The sequence below is a fragment of the Nuphar pumila genome, chromosome 14 (genome assembly GCF_984573655.1).
Source record: "Nuphar pumila chromosome 14, dmNupPumi1.hap1.1, whole genome shotgun sequence".
NCBI lineage: Eukaryota > Viridiplantae > Streptophyta > Magnoliopsida > Nymphaeales > Nymphaeaceae > Nuphar > Nuphar pumila.
The window spans coordinates 5,107,620-5,128,057 of NC_143262.1; the positions used below are offsets into that span (position 1 = coordinate 5,107,620).

The window sequence follows — 20,438 nt, forward strand, 5'->3', positions numbered from 1 at the left end:
TTCACCTTTTTATATAAAAAAAAGGATACAGCAGCAATGAATCCTGAAGATTTCATTGAAGCATACTTGGCTCGAAGTGAAAAGCATTGCAAAGGAATTCATCAGCTCAGGCATAAAAAAAAGAGGAAAAAGTGGACAAAGCATAGCTAACGCATATAAAAAGCTCTTTTTTAGCAAAACGTAAAGGGGAGGTCACAGTGGACCATGTATGTGCTCCGCAACACCAAGCCAACAACGGCCCTACAGTATCAAAAAGGCTAACGCATATAAAAAGTGACTGTCACTTCTCCAGACCATCCTAAGCAGAGTGGTATTTATCAAGGACTTTCCTGCCTCAACGTGGTTGGCCCATTGAAAATCCCTCCTCCCACCCCAGACTCAACCCCCCACCCCACCCCACCCCATCCCATCCAGCATTTCTTCCAATGGTCAACTTGATCATCCCCCGTTTCACGCCCCCTCCAATTAATGCCACTATCCTGCGTATACTGCATGGTCTGGGCCCCACAGGTCGGTAAGGACAAACTTAGAGACGAGGAACAAGGGGCCCGTGGGCCCCACAAGACCACTCCATTCTGTCATTCTGCACACCACCACCACCCCGGCCATGTGCGTTTAAGAGGCTGAGAAAAGTAGAGAGAGAAAGTAGATATATATAGAGAGAGAGATTGCTACCCGCCATTTGAAGAAACAGTGCTTTCTCGAACTCCATCCCGCAGAAGCGCTAGTTGCTCTCTTCTCCTTCTTTGAGATGAGTTTCTTCGTTCTCTGCGTACCGCCTATTGCCCACTTGCTTGAGTAAAAAGTTCGGTACTTATGTGAAGTTTCGCAACTTGGGTTTATTTTTTTCATCGTGGTTCTTGGAGTTTGGTGCTTGAGGGGCTTGTTGGTACTTCATGGTCATGGTCTGTCGGGGTTTCTGCATAGACGATTGCTTCGGCTTCGATGGTTTCGTGGGGAGTTTGAGGGGGAATTGGGTTTTCTTCTTTCTTTTTGGGTACCAAGATTTCGTGGTGAAATTGAGGATCAAAGAGAAGAAAATTGGAGATCGCTAGGAATTCAGGAGTTCCCTAGTGGTGGTTTAGTGGGAATTGGGGTTAAGATTAGATTTTTTGCTGTTATGGTGTTGGGGTCTTTGAACTCGGCTCCCAGTTTTTTTTATCCAAACTCGGTATGAGAAATCTCCTCAAGAGGCTGCATATCGTGTCCGGGGCCGAGCCCGATGATTCCGATGCGTCCAAGGGCCCGGCGGGCAAGTCTCCGGAGTCGTCTTCGCATGGAAAGGCTTCTCCTTCCCGTTCATCTGCTTCTTCTTCCCCGCATGTTGAGCAAAAGCTACTTTTGGGTTTTTCTGGGTGGTTGAATTCTGTTACTAGACATCACCAGAGCTCGAATTCTGGTGCTGGTAGGAGTGACGAGGACTCGGTCTATTCAGGTGCGTCGACCCCATTGAATAGTAATGCGACCGTGACGGATTCATTAGTGAGGGTGGAAGCCGCCGAGCATACTGGTCTGGGGGATCCATCGATGGGAGAAGAGTACCAAATCCAGCTTGCTTTGGCACTAAGTGCAAAAGAGGATCCGGAGGCTGCTCAGATTGAAGCAGTGAAGCAAATCAGTCTTGGTTCTTGCCCACCACAGAATACACCAGCAGAAGTTGTTGCTTACAGATACTGGGTTAGTTCTAGCATTACCACGAGCAATTTGTTTATTTTGATGCTATAGTTATCATGCCACTATCTTGCAAACCATGTTCAATGTTCCTCATGTCTTTGCGATTTCTGTTGGAATGCTCTTTTAACAGAAGAATGGAAACGGTTGCTTTCTTCTAACTGCAAGCTTTTGACACTTGCTTCTAGTATTACCATGTACAATTTGCTCATATTGATGCTACACCTATCATGCCACCGTCCTGCAAACCATGCTTGATTTTGCACTCGTTTTTCTGTTCTTAGTTGGATGAAAGAAAATTTCTGGAGTTACAAAGAAATTTAGGATTGGGAATGAATACAGTAAGGATGTTTCGCTGTAGCACCATTGAAAGAGAAAGTAAAGGAGTGTCATCTCATATTGTTTAGGCATATTATATGGGCCTTGTCATGACACGATATGAAAGTTCGACATCATATGGTTTGAAGGAACTTGGAAACACAACGACCAACAAAAACTTGGAGAGAGATCGTGCTTTGGGATATGGGAGGTTGTGGGGTGAAACAAGTTTTAACACTAGAAGAATAAACAAGGAAACAGAACTGTGGTAGATTCCCCTATAGTAGGATGGATCTTGAATTATGATGATGATGGTGTTTATATGTAACTTTTTTTTTATTGAAAGTCACACATTGTTTCAATTAGGTTATAAGGTGATATAGGTTTTAACTCTAGAAGAATCAATGAGAAAGAAAGATTCATGCAGCCCCATGTGGTAGGATGACACTTGATGATCATGATGATGTAGGCATTCATATCTAGGTGAATATATATCGTGTGTGGAAGTCATGTTGTCATGCACTCATGCAATTAGGTTGTGTGGTGACACAGGTTGTAACTCTAGAAGAATGAATGGAGAACAGGAAACACAAAATCTTATATAAGAGGATGAACCTTGATGATGATGATGAAAGTGCTTATATGTAACGACCCCAACTCATACCTCTTAAAAATGCAGATTTTTTTTTTAAAACCATTACGGAAATCTTCCTAGAAACCCGGGGCCTTTACAGTTTCACTCTCAATTGGATAAAACAACCAACCACAATAGAGCTTACAATTATCATCCATATTAAACCAAGCCTTTATTGAATAATAAGTGATAAGTCTCGAGACAACTGCATGAATGAAATTCATAGTGCAATAACAATTAAATGAAACGAAAATAAAATAAAAGAAGAGTCACGTTGTCCATGTGTGATCTGTCTAGCAAGTGCGTGACACCCGTAACTCCCCCAGAAGCCAGTTGCTTCACTGATCACCTGCGACTGCGAAAAACCATAGAAGTAGGGTGTCATAACCGAAATCCTGAGCACAAATGCTTCTAATTAAACAAGTGAGCTAAAGAATAATATAAGATTTCATGCAATAGTTTAGAGGAATACAATTATGACCTTTACACAATACAATTAAGCGTTCATGCGACATGGAGCATTTATTAAGTATGAAAGAACACTAATCAACAATAAGAATCACAATTTAAGTAAGCAGGTCATTTAACATGCATTAGAAATTAAACATCATGTATCCACCAACATGTAACAATTAAGGGAACAAGTAAAATATGCATGTTCTAATGCATAGTAGGATTATGCATGATTTATGTGCAATGCATGAACACTTTATTATCTTTCATTAAAGTTTTCCTTTCTATATGCAAGCCTTATTAAATGCATGTCATTTAAGTTCTTCTTTTTTAATTACCGTTGCCCGCAGATACACCAAACGGGTACAATTTTCCGAGGTTAAGTAGGGTTTGCAGGGTAGCTTAGCATACAAGTTGTATTTTATTACTAGGTTCCAAACTTAACCCTCGACTAAATCACCTTTGAAACATTAGACCTCCACATCTAATATCGGGACACCAGGGACCCTCCACGCCCACAAGTGCCACTTTCTTGGTATACCAAAACAACAACTGTATCAAACACACTACCTCCAGGTAAAGTGACGGACTCTCCCTAAAACCGTGGTCAGGAGAAACAACCTCAATATCGGGTTCATGGGTCAAAGTAAAACACACCGAGTTTTTGTATTCTCGTAGTCTCCCAAAACCGAATCTCTAAGATTCTCATTCTTCTGATGGGAGATATCAGAATGTATATTACATTGTTCTTATTCATTATCTTTTTATTAAAATCCAATTATTGAGTTTTACAATTCAACATGAAAAAACAAAGGCAAAAGCTCACATCTACCCTTGCGAGAACCATCACGGGACTCCCGCCCGTGAAAACACATAAAACAGTGTAATATAGTGAAATAAGAATAAATGTGATTTTTGCAATGCATTTAAATGTAAATAAAGAAGGAGCATCCCGTGCTCAAGGCTCTCCAGGCCTGCGATGATTCACTTGGATCATCGACGCACCATGAGCAAAAATCATAACAATATGACATAATTCACATGCTTTCTAAATGCACATTCATATATGCAGTTTTCAGCTGTGTGAAATAAAGATATTTAGGAGCATGTTTATATTCAATTCATGTAATTGTGACAATTGCACGCTTTCACATAATGCATATATTCAATTTAATGACATGCTTTCATTCATTGTGCATTACTCATGTCATTTGCATACACATTCGTCTCAAAGCATAGTTTCCTTAAGTGTGCATACATCTGTTAATGCATAGTACCCTTTGAATATGCATAGGCATGTTACGATAAAATTCTGCATGTACTTAGTAAAAATGCATTTTCTTTCATCAAGTGTATATGTACTTGTCAATACACTTTGCCACCCTAAAATAAACATATGTATACATCAAAGCACACTCACTGTTAATGAACATTAATGCATACCCAGCACAATGCAATACAAATCTTTTTGTAACACAAGACTTAATCACCTGTAGTCATGTATAATAAAAGTTTTTTTTTTTTGTAAAAAGGGTCTCCACCCAACCGACCCAGTTGGCTGGGCTCCAAATCAGGCCCAGCCGACCCTGGGTCGACTGGGTCTGAGTTGGACAGACCCTGCCCAGGCCTGTCAGCGAACTACCTGGCCTGGCCCAGTTCTGCCCACGGCTGGACTGAGCCTGGCAGATCCCTGCCAGCCCTGGGTTAGCTGAGTCAGGCCTAGCCGAGACTGTAGACTGGGCCTGACAGCATACACAGGCCCAGCCCGGGTCTGTGTGTGCTGTCAGGGCCTGGCTGACAGCCCCAACAAAAATAAGACGTCCCTTTTTTTTCGCAGGGCCCTCAAGGCTGCCCAGCCGAGTCACTCGGCTGGGTTCCAAGGGCATAACAGGCCAGCCACTGAATAAATTCAGCTGGGCTTATGGCCTGTCAAAAATATGATCAAAGCAGGCCACATTTGCAGCACCAAGCCACTAGCAGGCTGCTCGGCTGGGCCCTGCTGTACAGTCCACGCATATTATAAAAAAATTCATCAGGGTCCATAAAAAGTATTTTTCATAAGTGGACAAAAGAAACGCATGCTGTTAAACTTGTATTATATATGCACATTCAGATCTAGGGACCCCTGTATGCACTTAGGTGCATACATAACTTCAAACGTATGCACTATACATATTTATATACATGAAAATCAGGTATTACACAGCCAACATGCTTCTACTTACACGTTTTTAAAAAAAAAACATGCATACACCACAATTTCAACATATAGTTTCATGCATTTATTCAGTCCATGACATGATTCACCCATAGAAATCGATTCCCACAAGAACTAGGCATTAAACGGATGCATATGCATTACTTAAAAATTCTGTTTTAACACAGAAATAAATATGCACAGAATTTTTGTTTTTTGAATAATGAAAAGAGTAAAAAACGCATGCATGGAAAGGGATCCATGGATCCTCTTTCGTATATCTTAGAGTGATCACATAGATCTACTCTTTTACCATGGTTTTAGATCATGGTAAAGCATGAGAATCGAATTGATATTCGATTTCTCACCTAGATTCAAGAGAAGACCCGTACCTTTAATAAGAATCAAAAAATAGAGAAAATCAATGGTGAAAAAGGTGCTGTTGGAGAAGAGAAACCCTTTCCTCTTCTTCTTCCTCTCCCTCTCTCTCTCCTCTTTTCCCTCTTTCTCTTTTCTCTCTCTTTTTCTCCAAGTAAAGAATGGGAGAGGGGGTGAGGCCCCCCAGCTCTCTCTCTAAGAGAGAGTTCCCAAAAGGTGGAACTCTCCCTCTCTTAGTTTCCTAATTTTTCGAAAAACTACCAAATGTTGACTTTTCCACATTTGGTAGTTTTCTAACTTTTAAAAAATTTTAAAACTCTCTTTAAGGAAGTATAAGGACTCTTTTAAGGAGTCTCATTCATCCCTAAACAAAAAATTCGGAATTAATATTATTTAATTATTTATTTAATTAATCATTAAATATTAATTAATTAAAAATATCTAAAAACTTTCAAAAATAACCAAATTAACCCTAAAGGCTTCTTAACTATAATAAAACCCAAATTAAGGCTTTATACTGAATTTAAAGCTGAAAAAACGTTGAGCTTGGATTTGGATCCGGATCTAAGATCCAAACCCTTACCCAAAACAAAAATGGATAAAGACCTGTATCCAATCCAGATTTAAATAGGACCCAAATAGGACCCAAATCCATAAAAATTCGGATCATAGGCCTTGGATTGAATCCGATCCAACTTCGGATTCATTTCGACAAACTGCTTAATTTTCAGAAAAACACGATTTCCGGGCCAACCGGGACTCGAATTCAGAAAAGTAAAATATCATCGCTCTCAGAATTCCGAGACGCATCCAACGATATATTACACGAATACCAAATTCCGAATTTTGCCCGAAAATAACCCGAATTTCGCTTGGATTTAAAGGTCAAAAATAAAACTTTTTCTCATGTTTCGTTTGGCTCGCCTTGACCTTGTCGATGAGACCTGGGTCAAGCCCGGACTCAAAGACTTCAGTCTAAAAATCGAGCTTCAAACGATTTTTCTCCCAGTCTTAGCCAAATTTTTGAAAATCTCATAAAATGAATAAGTACCAAAATACGCGACATTCTATGTCACATGGGTGCGGGTGCGGGGATTTGGCACTTCCAAAATACCTGGGTGCGGGGGTGCGGTAGGGGCAAAAATGTAAATAAATAAATAAATAAATAAATAAATAAATAAATAAATAAATAAATAAATATATATATATATATATATATATATATATATATATATATATATATATATATATATATATATATATATATATATATATATATATATATATATATATATATATATATATATATATATATATATATATATAAGGGGGGTCCGGGGGTTCCCCCCGGCGCGGGTCGTAAAGAATATTTAAAAATCAATTTAAGCTATTTTTTTACATTTTATTAAAAATAATCGATTCAAGTCGGTATCGTTATCAATTTTCTGACGATACAATAAGCATCGGCCGATCCAGGCCACCCATACTGACAACATTGGTTTTTTCTACTCGTTAATCTAGCGAGGACAATAATAAGCTGAAGGTGAAGGACAAGATTCTCTATCTTATCAAAATTTTTATTGCTTTTTTATAGTAAAAAGCAGATGTAATGGGTCTCAAACTTCGATATCACTACATTGAACTCAATTGAGAGAGAGACGAATGTTGGGTGCGCAGTTCACTTTATGCTCTCCATTGTCGACTCTCTTTGGTGCACAAAATCATCGAGTGCTGCGTCGTTGAGAATTAAAGAGTGCCTACGAGGGCAGGGTACCCCTGACGGCAAACTGCCACAAGGGTTACAACAATGCCGTCCATCATGCTGGCCTGTGTCATATAGGCAGGCACTCAAGGGACCCCTCGATCTCTAGGGTCATAATCAACTGGGCACGGGTATGTCAGTAGCTTTTAAAGGTGGGCCACGGAAGACAGGGTGGTCGTGAGGCCCCCACCCGGGGTTTTCCTTGCTTCAGCCAAGGTTCCTCGTTATGAAAAAAAAAACAGGGCACCTCTCAACCTCATTACAGGACACCCCCAATCAAAACAGAGGTTTGTGGATGTTATTAGAAAAGGAAAGACCGTGGAGTCACTTCATAGTTTTTTCTGCTTTTTGTCACATTTTAATTAAAAGGATGGAGGGAAATGGCGCATCAAGCTGTTAAAAGGGCCTACTTGATCATTCTTTTCGAAGAACTAAAGATGGGTAATAGATTTAAGAGGTTAGAATATTAGATGGATGCTTGGCATATTCTTCCTTTTTGGGGTTTGTCTTGTCCAGGCCATTTGTTATTCAGCAGCCTTGTTGCTTAGCATCCAAGTGCACTATTGCTGACCATTCATCTCAATATCTCTTAAGATGGATGAACAATGCACCCATCTTCAGAAATGCCAAGATGGGTGGTTATCAGATTCTGAAAGAACCATAACTGAGAATTGTTTAATCACGTTTCCCCAAAAGAAATGAAACATAATCATTTTGAGTTTGAAACCTTAGCCAAACACTTGATTTTTTTTAATCTCTTGTCTACTTTTTGTGGAAAAACCAATCGCATTCGTTAAGGCAAAGAACCCCAACTGAACTTCAGAAACGAGTCAACTCTACATGGGTGAAGAACTATTAGTTTTTGTCCTTTTAAAAAAACCAAAAAAAATGGACCATCCGCAACCCATTTCATAGGGCAATTTTTTTTAAAAAAAAAACAAAAACAAAAAAATGGACCAAAATGACCCTGGGTGCGGTGACCGCACCCAGGGTCGGGTTGACCGCACCCAGGGTCGGGTTGACCGCACCCGGTGCCGCACCCGCACCCACACCCGCGTCGAGTCGCGTCGACGCGGGTGCAACACCCTGCTAGCCGAGTCCCTGTGACATAGGCGACATTACATTATATGTGTTTATCTTCTGTATGAAAGTTATGTATTCATTCATTGTGCATTATGTTTGTGCGTACATGAGTGCATTCATGTGTGCAATCTCTCTTAGTACTGGATGGTCATAAATTGCTTTCATATTCTTACCAAATTACTGCTTGTGTTTGTATGTAGTTGATTTGTTACTTGTAATTTTGAACATTCTGAGGTGTCCGCTTACATGCAGACATCATCCTTTACTATCAAGCAATCTCAAATTTTATTGTTATTTGTGATTTACAGAAATACAATGCGCTTGGCTATGATGACAAGATATTAGATGGTTTTTATGATCTGTATGGAATCTTGGCTGAATCAACTACATTGGAGATGCCTTCTCTGGTTGACCTCCAAGGAACACCTATATCTGATAATATCAGCTGGGAAGTTGTTCTTGTTGACAGGGAAGTTGATACTGAGCTGTCAAAACTCAAAGAGAGAGCATTGATGATGTCTGTTGAGTCAAGATCAGAATCTCATGATAAGGTTGGGAGCAGCCTACTGCAAAAACTTGCTGTTTTAGTTGCTAATTACATGGGTGGATCAGTTAGGGATCCTGACAGCATGTTGAGATCATGGAGGATTTTGAGTGATGAATTGAGAGCGACAAGTGGGAACATGGTTTTGCCTCTCGGCTCACTGACAATTGGTTTGGCTCGTCATCGAGCATTGCTGTTCAAGGTAAGTATTTTTACCTGCATCTGTTTAGGTTACTTTGTTTGGTTTGGCCTAATATTGGTGTTATCATTAATGGCGATGATGATATTATTATTATTATATAAGTCAATGCAAAACTTTATTGAACATTCTACGAGTACATTAGGTGTGGGTAGCACCTCGAGCTTACTAGTTATCTAGTAAATTTTAGTCCCAATCAATGGGCTGATGAACTTTATCAATTCTATATGCTCTTATCCACTTAACATTGGATACTTTTGTATGTTTTCACAAATCAAATTTGTCACACATGCCCCATCATTGAACATTCTCTGTCTTTCTGACCAAATGAACTGTCAGTGAAGATTAGTTGTCATCTCCAAATTTAGTACCACTTTTTCCATCCAGCTCTCTGGAGTTGTCTATAGTTACTCTCAATTATTCATGTGATGGTTTACAGATTCTTATGAATGCTTGAGAGGAAAGTCTTTGATAAGGAAGCTAAATGAATGAGACATTGATTGATAGTTCCTTCCACAGTTTATGCATCTGCTAACTACTGGCACTCCAATAGCTTTTTATTATCAATTGTAAGTGATGTCTTTGAGGATCCTTGCCTGCTGGCCATGCAAATGTCTTGGACCTAGGAAGAGTTCCATTTCCATGTGCGTTTCATGATTCTGTGATGTCTTGGATTACCTTGAAACAAGAAACGTGCAGTACCAAAACATTTCATCAAGGAGGCACATTTAGTTACACAAACCTTCTTTCTGACAGTTTCATTAAGGTATGCAGGTTCAGAATCTGTAACTCTGTTGTGTCTAAAACTTCTCTATATTGAAATAGAACTTTTATTCTTCCTTCATGAAGTTACCAACTTGCGTTTTGGACATATGATGGATGCAACTTGTCCTTTGCACAACATCATGCACATGCACACATTTGTGCACACTGCATCTGCTATTCCTTCAGTTAATCACTTTGTTTTTCTTTTTGGTTTTAACTTTTTTTTTTTTTGAGGAATTAATTTAGACCCATGACCGACAATGAGGCTGTGTTTCATTCTGTGCCCTTTCATTTGGATAAATCTGTTATGAAACTGTATTGGGCTGTGATGTAAATCTTGTGCGTGTAAAAACTGAAACAAGTGAGCTGTCTTTGGATCCAGGCACATATGTCAGATTGTTTTTCAGTTGATTAGTGTGGGTATTTCAGAGTTATATTTTGAATTTTGAATTTCCTTAACTGCATAAGCCAATAATTTGTTTATTCAAGTAGACTGCAATGCACTTGCCACTCAGGTGGCCCAGTATTTGTTCCAGTTCCTTCTTGTGTCCCTGAGTATAAGGACATAATCTAGTTGGCTATGTTTTGAGGTCCCCAATTAAATTTGCCTTTGATCATGATCCCAACAATGCACCATTTTACAACTGCTTAAATGCAATGATAAGTGAATCTTCAATTTCAGGTTTTGGCAGATACTGTTGGAATCCCTTGTCGATTAGTGAAAGGGAGGCTGTATATAGGATCAGATGATGTTGCCATGAATATTGTTAAGATTGATGATGGAAGGTAAATCTGTCTTTTCAATTCAGATTGTCCATGTTATGGTGGTGATGAGGTCATGGCATTGTAAACATTACATCACCAATATGAATTTTTCTTTGGTTTAGTTTTGCATTTTTTTTTGAGAAAGAGTTAGTTTTGCATTAAGAGGAGCGTGCTTTTGTGTCTTATTTATTTAACTTGATCTTGTTTGAAATACCGGATTCAAAAAGCGCTTAGGAGTTTGTAGCATTAGGGTGATATTGGCTAAAATTAGATATTTTATCATGTTTCTTTTCCTGCGCTTGTCCCCACATCCTTATACCTCAAAGCTTATTTTGTTGATATCTGCACAGCTAATGAGATATATAACATCAGTGGAAGCTGAAAACATGGTTATAAATCTGAGGTTCATCTTGCTGATGCAAATATTGTTATGGCAGAGAATTCATTATCGATCTGATGGGTGCCCCTGGTGCTCTTCTTCCGTTTGACGTGCTTGGAGGGCAGACTGATTGTGAAGAAACCATCTCTGCATCTGAATCTTTTCCTGAAAATGTTGGAAACCTCTGTCAGTTGTATCCATGCACTGGCACTACAATTTCTGTCAGTGGGGATTCACAGTATGGGCAAAATGAGCTGGATTCTAGTTCTGGGAAATGTGTTTCTTTTGATAGTGAGATGGGTTCGGGTGAATCGGGTGCTAGTGAGACTCCTGGAATTAGTTCTACAAAAAACAAACCTTCATCATGTGATAGTGAGGAGGCTAAGTTGGTTTTAGTGAACTCCACAAATCCTTTTAACTCTACAAATCCTTCTAAGGTTGAGGAAGATTTGGGATCGTTATCCTCTTCAAAGCCAAATTATCCTCACACACATGCTAGATCTCCTTCTTGGACTGAAGGTGTTAGCTCCCCTGCTGTGAGGCAGATGAAAATAAAAGATGTCTCACAATACATGATTGATGCTGCAAAAGAGAATCCACAATTAGCACAGAAGCTGCATGACGTGTTGCTTGAAAGTGGTGTTGTTGCTCCCCCAAATTTGTTCTCTGAAATTTCAACAAATCAGCTGGGAGTTCAGGTGAATGCAGATAAAAGATGCCCTGTAGAGAGCAATGAAGAAAAGAATAGGAAGAATGGGACTCTGAATGTTGCACGAGCAGATGTTGGTGCAGGTTGCGTGCTGCCTCCTCTACCTTCAACTGGCACTGTGTCAAAGGCAGTTCTTTCAAGGCCATGGTTGGAGCAGCGAAAGCCTGTGGAGGGTCTAGGAGCCCATCTTCCATTGGATGTTGGAGAACCAAATGCAGCATCCCGTTGCTTTTCTCCATCTGAAGCCTCTGGTTTGCCTGCTGTATCTGTACAGGAGAAGCCCCCTTTGAAACTCAAAAATCGAGTACCTGTTGCTGCTGCTGCTGCAACAGCAGCTGTTGTTGCATCATCTATGGTAGTGGCTGCAGCTAAATCAAGCGCTGATCCAAACATTGAAGTTCCTGTAGCAGCTGCAGCGACTGCTACTGCTGCTGCAGTGGTGGTAACAACTGCTGCTGTCAGTTGTCAATATGAACAGTTGGATACTTCTTCACATTTCCCTGTTGGTGCTTTATGTAGTAATCCTGCAGATTTTAATGCTAAAAACAATAGAAATGTTGATTTCTCACACAGGGAAGATTCTCATGCACAAGATGCTGAAGTTCCTGACATGCAGGGAACCAATTTTGCCCATGAAGCTGATAGGGATTCAGACAAATCTGTTGGAAATGAATGTACAAAATCTGATGTAGCACTTGACGATGTAGCAGAGTTTGAAATTTTATGGGAGGAAATCACCGTGGGTGAGCGTATTGGTTTAGGTATTATACTTTAGCGTCATCCTTTTCAGTGGTGTTATGATTTTTTTCTTGGCTTCCTCAGAATCTTGTTATTGATGTGTTATTAATTGATGACAAACGAATTCCTCAAGCAGGATCTTATGGGGAGGTTTATAGGGGAGACTGGCACGGGACGGTATGTTTTGTCTGGTTCCTTTGCAAGCATTCTTTTGTAATGTATTTATGTCACTGACTTTTATTTCCTTTCCACATAAAGCGCCGCACACACTCTGGTCCTATCTTTTGGGGTACTGGGGGAAGGTGGTCTGGAAATGGTCCTAACATTCTGCTCTTTGCATGAAATGGCCACTCAGGAAACTTGCATTTCCATATTGACAGCCTGAGCACTTTACAATTGCACACACACACACATACACAAAGTTTTTGTTATTTGTTGCATATTCCAAATCATTTTTGTTTTATGATTAGATACTTGTTTGAATGTTCAACTGTTTGGAGCCATAATGAGTTTGTCTTTTCCACCATACGGTCTTCTTTCTTTGCCATCTTAAAGCTTTTAGATTCCTAACTATTGTTGTAATATCACATATTTTCGTACTTAGTCATTTTATGAGATTTTCGAAAATTTGGCTAAGTCTGGTAGAAAAATCGTTTGAGTCTTGACTTTAGATCGATGCTTTTAAGTATGGGCTTAGCTCAAGTGTCATCAACAAGGTCGAGACGAGCCAATCGAAATGTGAGAAAGAGTTTTAATTTTGACTTTTAAATTCAAGCGGAATTCGGGTTATTTTTGGGTGAAATTCGGAATTTCGTAGTCGTGTAGTATATTGTTGGATGCGTCTCAGAATTCTGAGCTTAACGATATCTTGTTTTCCTGATTTCGAGTTCTGGTTTGCCCGAAAATCGCATTTTTTAATGAAAAATAAGCAGTTTATCGAAACGGATCCGGAGTTGGATCGGATTGGATCCAAGGCCTACGATCCAAACTAATATGTATTTGGGTCTTATTTAAGCCTAACTTTAATCTGGATTTAATCCAGATCTTGATCCATTTTTGTTTTGGGTATGGGTTTGGATCTTGGACTCAGATCTGGATCCAAATCCAAATCCAAGCCCAACATTTTTTTCAGTTTTAAATTCACTATAAAGCCTTAATTTGAAGTCTAATAAGGTTGAGAAGCCTTTTAGGTTAATTTGGTAATTTTTGGAAGTTTCTAGATAATTTTAATTAATTAATATTTAATAATTAATTAATATTAATTTTGAATTTTATTTTTGGGTCTGAGTAGGACTCTTTAAAAGAGTCCTTATTCCAGCCTAAGAGAGGTTAGGAAAGTGTTTTAAAAGAATTGAAAGTTTTTGTTTTGAAAAGTCAACATTTGGTAGTATTTCCAAAAAAATTAGGAAACTAGAGGGAGAAGAGAGAGTTTCCATCTTTTTGGGAACTCTCTTAGAGAGGGCTGGAGAAGGAGGGGCGACCTCCTCTATGGGGGCCTATAAAAAGATTTCAAAAAGAGAGAGAAAAGAGAAAGAGAAGGAAAAAAAGAAGGGGGAGAGAGAAAGTAAGGAAAAGAGAGGTAAAAGGGGGAAGAAGAGGAGGATATTTGATCTTTTTCAGCCATCCAACCCTTGATCCACCATTATTTTCCTTCGATTCACGCAAAGGTATGGGTTTTTCTTTTGTTTCGAGTGAGAAAAAGAGCATGGATTCGTATTCCATGCAATGTTTTAGTTAAAACCATGAGAATCGAGTAAATCTGATTATTTACTCTAAGATCCATGGTTAAAATTAATGTATTTGCATCATTTTTGAAATTTATTTTGGGAATACATATATATATATATAATTATATATGTATATATATATATATATGTGTGTGTGCTGCTATATATATATGCTGATTTTTAATGTGCCGTGGAGCTATGAAGTTGGACCGATCTGCCATGTATTTAACATGGGCAGATCTGGTCCAGATCTTGTGTTTAAGGTTTTGAAAAATATAAAGGGTTTAATGAAATCTGTATAGTTAGGAAAGAAATTCTGTTTATGCCTATTGTCATGTGGAATAGAGCTTTCATTGTTGTTTATGATTGGAACGTCATGTATTCTCACATATGGGTATTATGTGGTATTTGAATGTGAAAATAATAATATACAGACTCGAGGAAGTTAGTATATACATATTTGAAGTGTGGACCTATATCTGCATGCTAGACTAATTGAAAATATGCATTTGCTCACACGTTTTGAAAGAAAAAAAAAGGGTCTATATGTGTGCTCATGCTAGACCAACTGGCAGCCTAGCCGAGCTGGGTTCGGCTGGGCAATACCCAGTCCCTGCGGGTGCTGGCAGCTCGTGCCAGGTGCTGGTAGCCATGACAGGCCCAGCTGAACCGAGTTCAGCTGGCCTGGGCTTGCCGGGTTTGCCGAGCCTACCGGACATACCCAAGTGGGGTCGGCTGGTAGGTTAGGAAAAACAGAAAAAAAAGATTTGTAAAGAAAGAAAGAAAAAAAAAGAAAAATACAGGGAAATCTGCCTAATAGATTGAAGTTGTGACACATTTTGTGTCTGTTTTAATGGTAAGTATGTTTCTCTGTATAACCCAATGAAGAAACCATTAGAGGTTTGTATTGTTGCAGGCTTATTTCTATGCTAAATCAGAAATTTGTTTTCGATTTGCATTCATGCTAGAATAGCGAATGTTGCAGCATGTTTTATATTAATATACTGCTATCAAATTTATGTGAAAACCTAGATGTCAGACTCTGTTTATGCGTGTATATCTGATTATGGGGGACTAATCAATGCATACTTATGTTATGATGTTTTGCCGGGCGTGCGGGCAGGCCCAGCTTGCTGTCAGGACCAGTGCACTGCTGGGTCCAGTTGCCGGCCGTCAGGCACAAACCTGACAGTCCCTGCCAGGCCTGATTGGGATGCAGGGCCCAACCGAGTGGTGCTCGGCTGGGCAACAACATAAAAAAAAGAGGAAAATATTTTAAGGAATTTGGTTCGGCTTGGCATGACTTGCCAGGCTCCACCAAAAATTCGGTTGGGGTCTGGTCGGACCAGACCCGACCTGGTTTGGGTAGACACTCGGCAGCCCAGCCGAGTGGCTCGGCTGGGTACAACTGAGTGGTCTCCAAAAAAAATATATATGTATTTTAATCATGTGTTGAGGATTTTAAAATGATTCAAAAATTTCCGGTCTTCGCCCGTATGAATGCTTTGGCTATGTGCATGCTAGAAGTTGATTTCACATGCTTATGATTGACTTATTACGCATGATTAATGTGCAAAGGCAATGCTAGTTACATGTGCATCTTGTGGGTACTTGAAATTCCTAAATTTTTGGTTATGTTGCATATGCATGTCTGCATAAGCAGTCACATGTTTCAAGTGAATAGATTCATGAGTGGAAGCATGAAATGAATATGAAGTCGTGAACTCATGCACATGCATATGTATATTATTGTTTCGTGCATGTCTCTGAAATGGCATAAATGCATATGCTTATGAATTTTATTATTTCATGCACATCTCAAAAGGGTTTGGCATACATGAGTGTGTGTTGGAAAGCACATGGAAGGAATGCATATTGGCACGTGAATGCTGATTTTTTCTTATGAATGCATTGATGATCAAATGGATCATCCCGGGCTGGGTGAGCCTTGAACATGTGTTACTCTTTATATTAGTTGTTAAATGCATTGCAAAAGTCAAATGTGTTATTGTTGTTTTATTGCACTATTCCATGATTCCACGGGCTGTGGTTCCGTGAAGAGCTTGTCATGCTGATTTGCAAGCTTATGTTATTAATTTTGTATGTTGATTTGCAAACGTAAAAGAGATGAATTAATAACAAGATAAAGAGAAAGTAAAGAACAATGTAATCTACGTTTTCTAGATGTCCCTTTTTTAGTGTGAGAATCTTGGATATTGCGGTTTTTGGAAAACCGTGAGGATACTAAAACTCCGTGTGCGTTACTGTTGTCCCTGAACCCGATATTGAGGTTCTTCTCCTTGCCACTTTGCCTGGGGGTGGTGTGTAGACACGGCTGTTGTTTTGGTATACCAAGAAAAGTGGCACTAGTGGATGCTGATTTTCATGGTGTCATCGACATTTGATGCTGATCTCTAATGTTCTGATGGATGATGCTATTTCCTGATATCGGTCGAGGGTTAAGTTTGGAACCCAGTAATAAAATATAAATTGTGTGCTAAGTTACCTTGGGAACCTAACTTGACTTCCGGGAATTTACCCGTTTTGAGTATCCGCGGGTGATGATAATAAAAAGTTGAACTTAAATGTGTGTGCATCCTAATAGGGACATGCATATAAAAGAAAACTTGATTAAAGATAATAAATTATGCATGCATTGCATTGAAATCATGCATATCCTTGCTATGCATTAGATCATGCATATTTACTTGTTCCCTTAATTGTGATATATTGATGAATGCATGACGTTGTTCATTAATGCATGCTAAATGTCTTTAATGCTTAGATTATGATTTGTGTTATTATTAAATATTTCCTCATGCTTAATAAATATTCTCTATTGCATGAATGATTATTTGAATTGTGAAGGTGTTATGTTTATGTCCCTCTAAAATATGTGAAGGTGTTATGTTTATGTCCCTCTAAAATATTGCATGAATTTTATTTATATTCTTTTTACTTATTTGATTCATTAGAAGGACCTATACGCAGAATTCTTTGGATTCTGACACCCTACTTTTTGTGTTTTTTTTCGCAGCCTTAGATGCTTAGTGGGGTGACCTGCTTTTGAGAGGAGTCACGAGGGGACTATACTACATGGCAGATTCTTGGGATGACGTGACTTCTTTTTGCTTTCTTTACTTTCATTTACTTATGTCTCAAACTCTTTACATTTGAATAAATAAAGTCTGGTTTGATTTTGGTTTGGTATGAAAGATGAGTATAAGATCCCTTGTGGTGGTGTTTAACTGAAAGGCCCCAGGTCTCTGAGAATGTTTCTGCACTTGTTTAAAAAAAAATTGCCACTTTTTCACGGGTATGAAATGAGGTTGTTACAATTGTTACCTATTTTGAGTAGGATTTGGTAGTTTTCATTTGGAGAAGTTTTGTCCCTTTATTTCTGATTATTCTTGGTTTCTAATTGTAACGACCCCAACTTATCTTCGTGAAAAGTGAAATCTTTTTTTTCTTAAAACAATTACAGAAACCAAACCTAAGGATTTGGGGTTTCACAGATTTAATAAATACCAAGCCACAAGTGATAGTGTATTGAATCAACGAAGGAATAACTAACTTTATCAGCCAATAAAATGAATGTTATAAAACAAAAATAAATAAATAGTCTGTAACATAGAGTCACTCCGTCAAGTACATCATACCATGTCACGCAAAATCGCAGACTCCATATAGAGGTTGCCCCATCACTGAGCTCCCGATCTTGAAAAACATTTTTGAAATACAGGGTAAGAACCGGAGTTTTTTTATGAATTCCTCTAAAAATACAAACAGAAAGGAAGAGTATAAACCAAATTCATGCATAAATTTCGAGGAATATAACAACAATTTTATAATCAATTTACCATTTAAGCATTTAAAACAAGTACCATGCAATACCAATTTTTATACGAGATAGAATAAGTATGAATGCATGAACTAATGCAGAACAATAAAAATGTATGATTCAATGCGCTTGCATGACTAGCTTATTAAGTTATTATTAGAGTTTTTTTTATATGCATGTCCTTATTAAATTCACACAATTTTAATTACACTTTTCATTAAACCCGCAGATACTCAAAACAGACACAACAATTCTCGAAGTCCAAGTTAGGTTACCAATTGTAGCTTAGCACACAATTTGTATTTTATTATTAGGTTTCACACTTGTTCTTCGACCGATATCAGAATTCAGTACCATTCATTGGAATATTAGAAATCAACATCTAATGTCGGGACATCAAGAAAATCAACATTCACTGATGTCACTTTCTTAGTATACCAATAACAAAAATTGTGTCAACAACACCACCCCCAGGCAAAGTGGCTGAAATCTCCTTAAAACCGTGGCCGAGAGGTGAATCACTACATCGGGTTTAGGGGCACAATCGCACGCGAAATTTTAGTATCCTCACGGTTTCCCCAAAACCGTCATTTAGGATTCTCACACTGTGAAAGGGACATCTAGGAAGAAAATTAATTACATTGTTTGTCTTTTAACTTTTTAACAAATTCAAGTTCTTTACACAAGAATCGTTTTGCAAATCAACATGCAAAACCCAACTCGGGTCCTGACCCGTCACATTTAACAGTGCAACTAATTTTTGAAAGCCAATAATTCTAAACAAATTTTGCAATCCATAAAAACAAATTCTTGGAGCAACACATGCTCTTGGCCCATATGGCCTACACTGGCTCTTAACTGACCACATAAGTATTTTAAGAGATATATACATCTTATGCAAAATTCTTAGTGAACATGCACATACTTGATCAAAACATATCCACAATGCACATTCGATCATACACAAGAATGCACATATAATTCAATTTGCATATGCATGCGAACATATGCTTGCAACATACATTAACATGATCTAATTCATGCATAAGCTTTCAAACATGCACATGATCATATTCATGCATACATCAAAATGAATTTCAGAATTTCCAATGCGTATGACATGAGCACTTACAACATGATAATTGAATGGATAACATACATAATTAATATTTAACATATGTAAATGCATTTTATCTCATCCAACACAATGACATGCGATCAAGCGACCCGTATGTCACTGTTGTGCTAAGGCAAGTAACAACATGACGTACACTGCTGATCCTAACCGCTGCCAAATGCAATGGAAAACAGGCCGCATCCAGCAGGGTTATAGGCAGCCCCCCCCCCCCCCCCCAAAAAAAAAAAAAAAAAAACATATAAACAATTCTAATGGTGGACAACCTAACATAGCTTCTTTTGGACAGCAAAACGGATTGCTATATAAAACAGTAATACAGTTTGGTATACGCAATGACCAAACAGGTTTTATTATGCATGACAACAACATAATTTGATTTGCATGACAACAACAATTTGATGAACAAAATCAGCCAAACATTATGATGTGAAATCTGCAAAACAAATTTCTATAAATGGGAAACAAAATAATATACATAACAACACAATTTGATATGCAAAATCGTAAAGCAGTTAAATATACTCAGCAGCCAACCGATTGCTATATATATCAGCACAACAGTTTAACATGCATAAAAATAACACCAAATAGTTTGTAAAAATCATGCATACAATTGATGACAGTTGCCTCATGGCAGTCGCCAGAAGAAAAAAGTTAATTCACCAATAGTCCTTTGCGAATCCTTGTAAATTACCTCTGTGTCTGGCACACGCTTTCAAATCTGGTCAGCATCACAGCATGACACAGTTTGAATGATATACTCTTTGTGGTATCGAAACAGAGTTCCATAAAATAATATCAAGCCGATAACAATCACATGTATTACTGACAGCCGACTATAAATAAAAGAAATCCGATAACAGCCATTTTAAAAGTCAATTTTAAAACACGATATCATGGCTAATATCAGCCTATCGATTAGTGTCAAACAACATTTAAAAAAACTCAGACTGATGACAGTCACAACCTTAACTCATTCAGTTTTTAAAACACAATATTCTGGCCATCAACAACCCATCGAAAAGTATTAGAACAATTATTTTTTTATGTTGTGAAACTGAACTAATGACGACCACTTATTTATGACAGTCGGCTAGAATAGAAAAACATTAATAACAATCCACGACATGATATGCT

At 38.4% G+C, this 20,438-nt stretch overlaps 1 protein-coding gene across 6 annotated transcripts in view; it reads left to right on the forward strand.

Moving 5' to 3' along the window:
• Window positions 1–537: 537 nt before the first annotated feature.
• The window catches only part of LOC149816145 (putative serine/threonine-protein kinase SIS8), a 115,190-nt gene continuing 95,289 nt past the window's right edge, over window positions 538–20,438 (forward strand). For 4 of the 6 annotated variants that reach the window (XR_016427640.1, XR_016427641.1, XM_089987337.1 and 1 more), the window contains exons 1-5: window positions 685–1,677; window positions 8,805–9,242; window positions 10,687–10,790; window positions 11,207–12,618; window positions 12,732–12,772. Coding sequence is in view for 4 of the 6 variants with exons in the window: in XM_089987337.1 (XP_089843463.1) it covers window positions 1,174–1,677; window positions 8,805–9,242; window positions 10,687–10,790; window positions 11,207–12,618; window positions 12,732–12,772 (2,499 nt within the window). In the remaining 2 variants the exon portion in view is untranslated. Of the gene's footprint in view, window positions 1,678–8,804; window positions 9,243–10,686; window positions 10,791–11,206; window positions 12,619–12,731; window positions 12,773–20,438 lie in introns of all 6 variants that reach the window. The other 2 variants (XM_089987339.1, XM_089987338.1) reach the window with 2 other exon arrangements.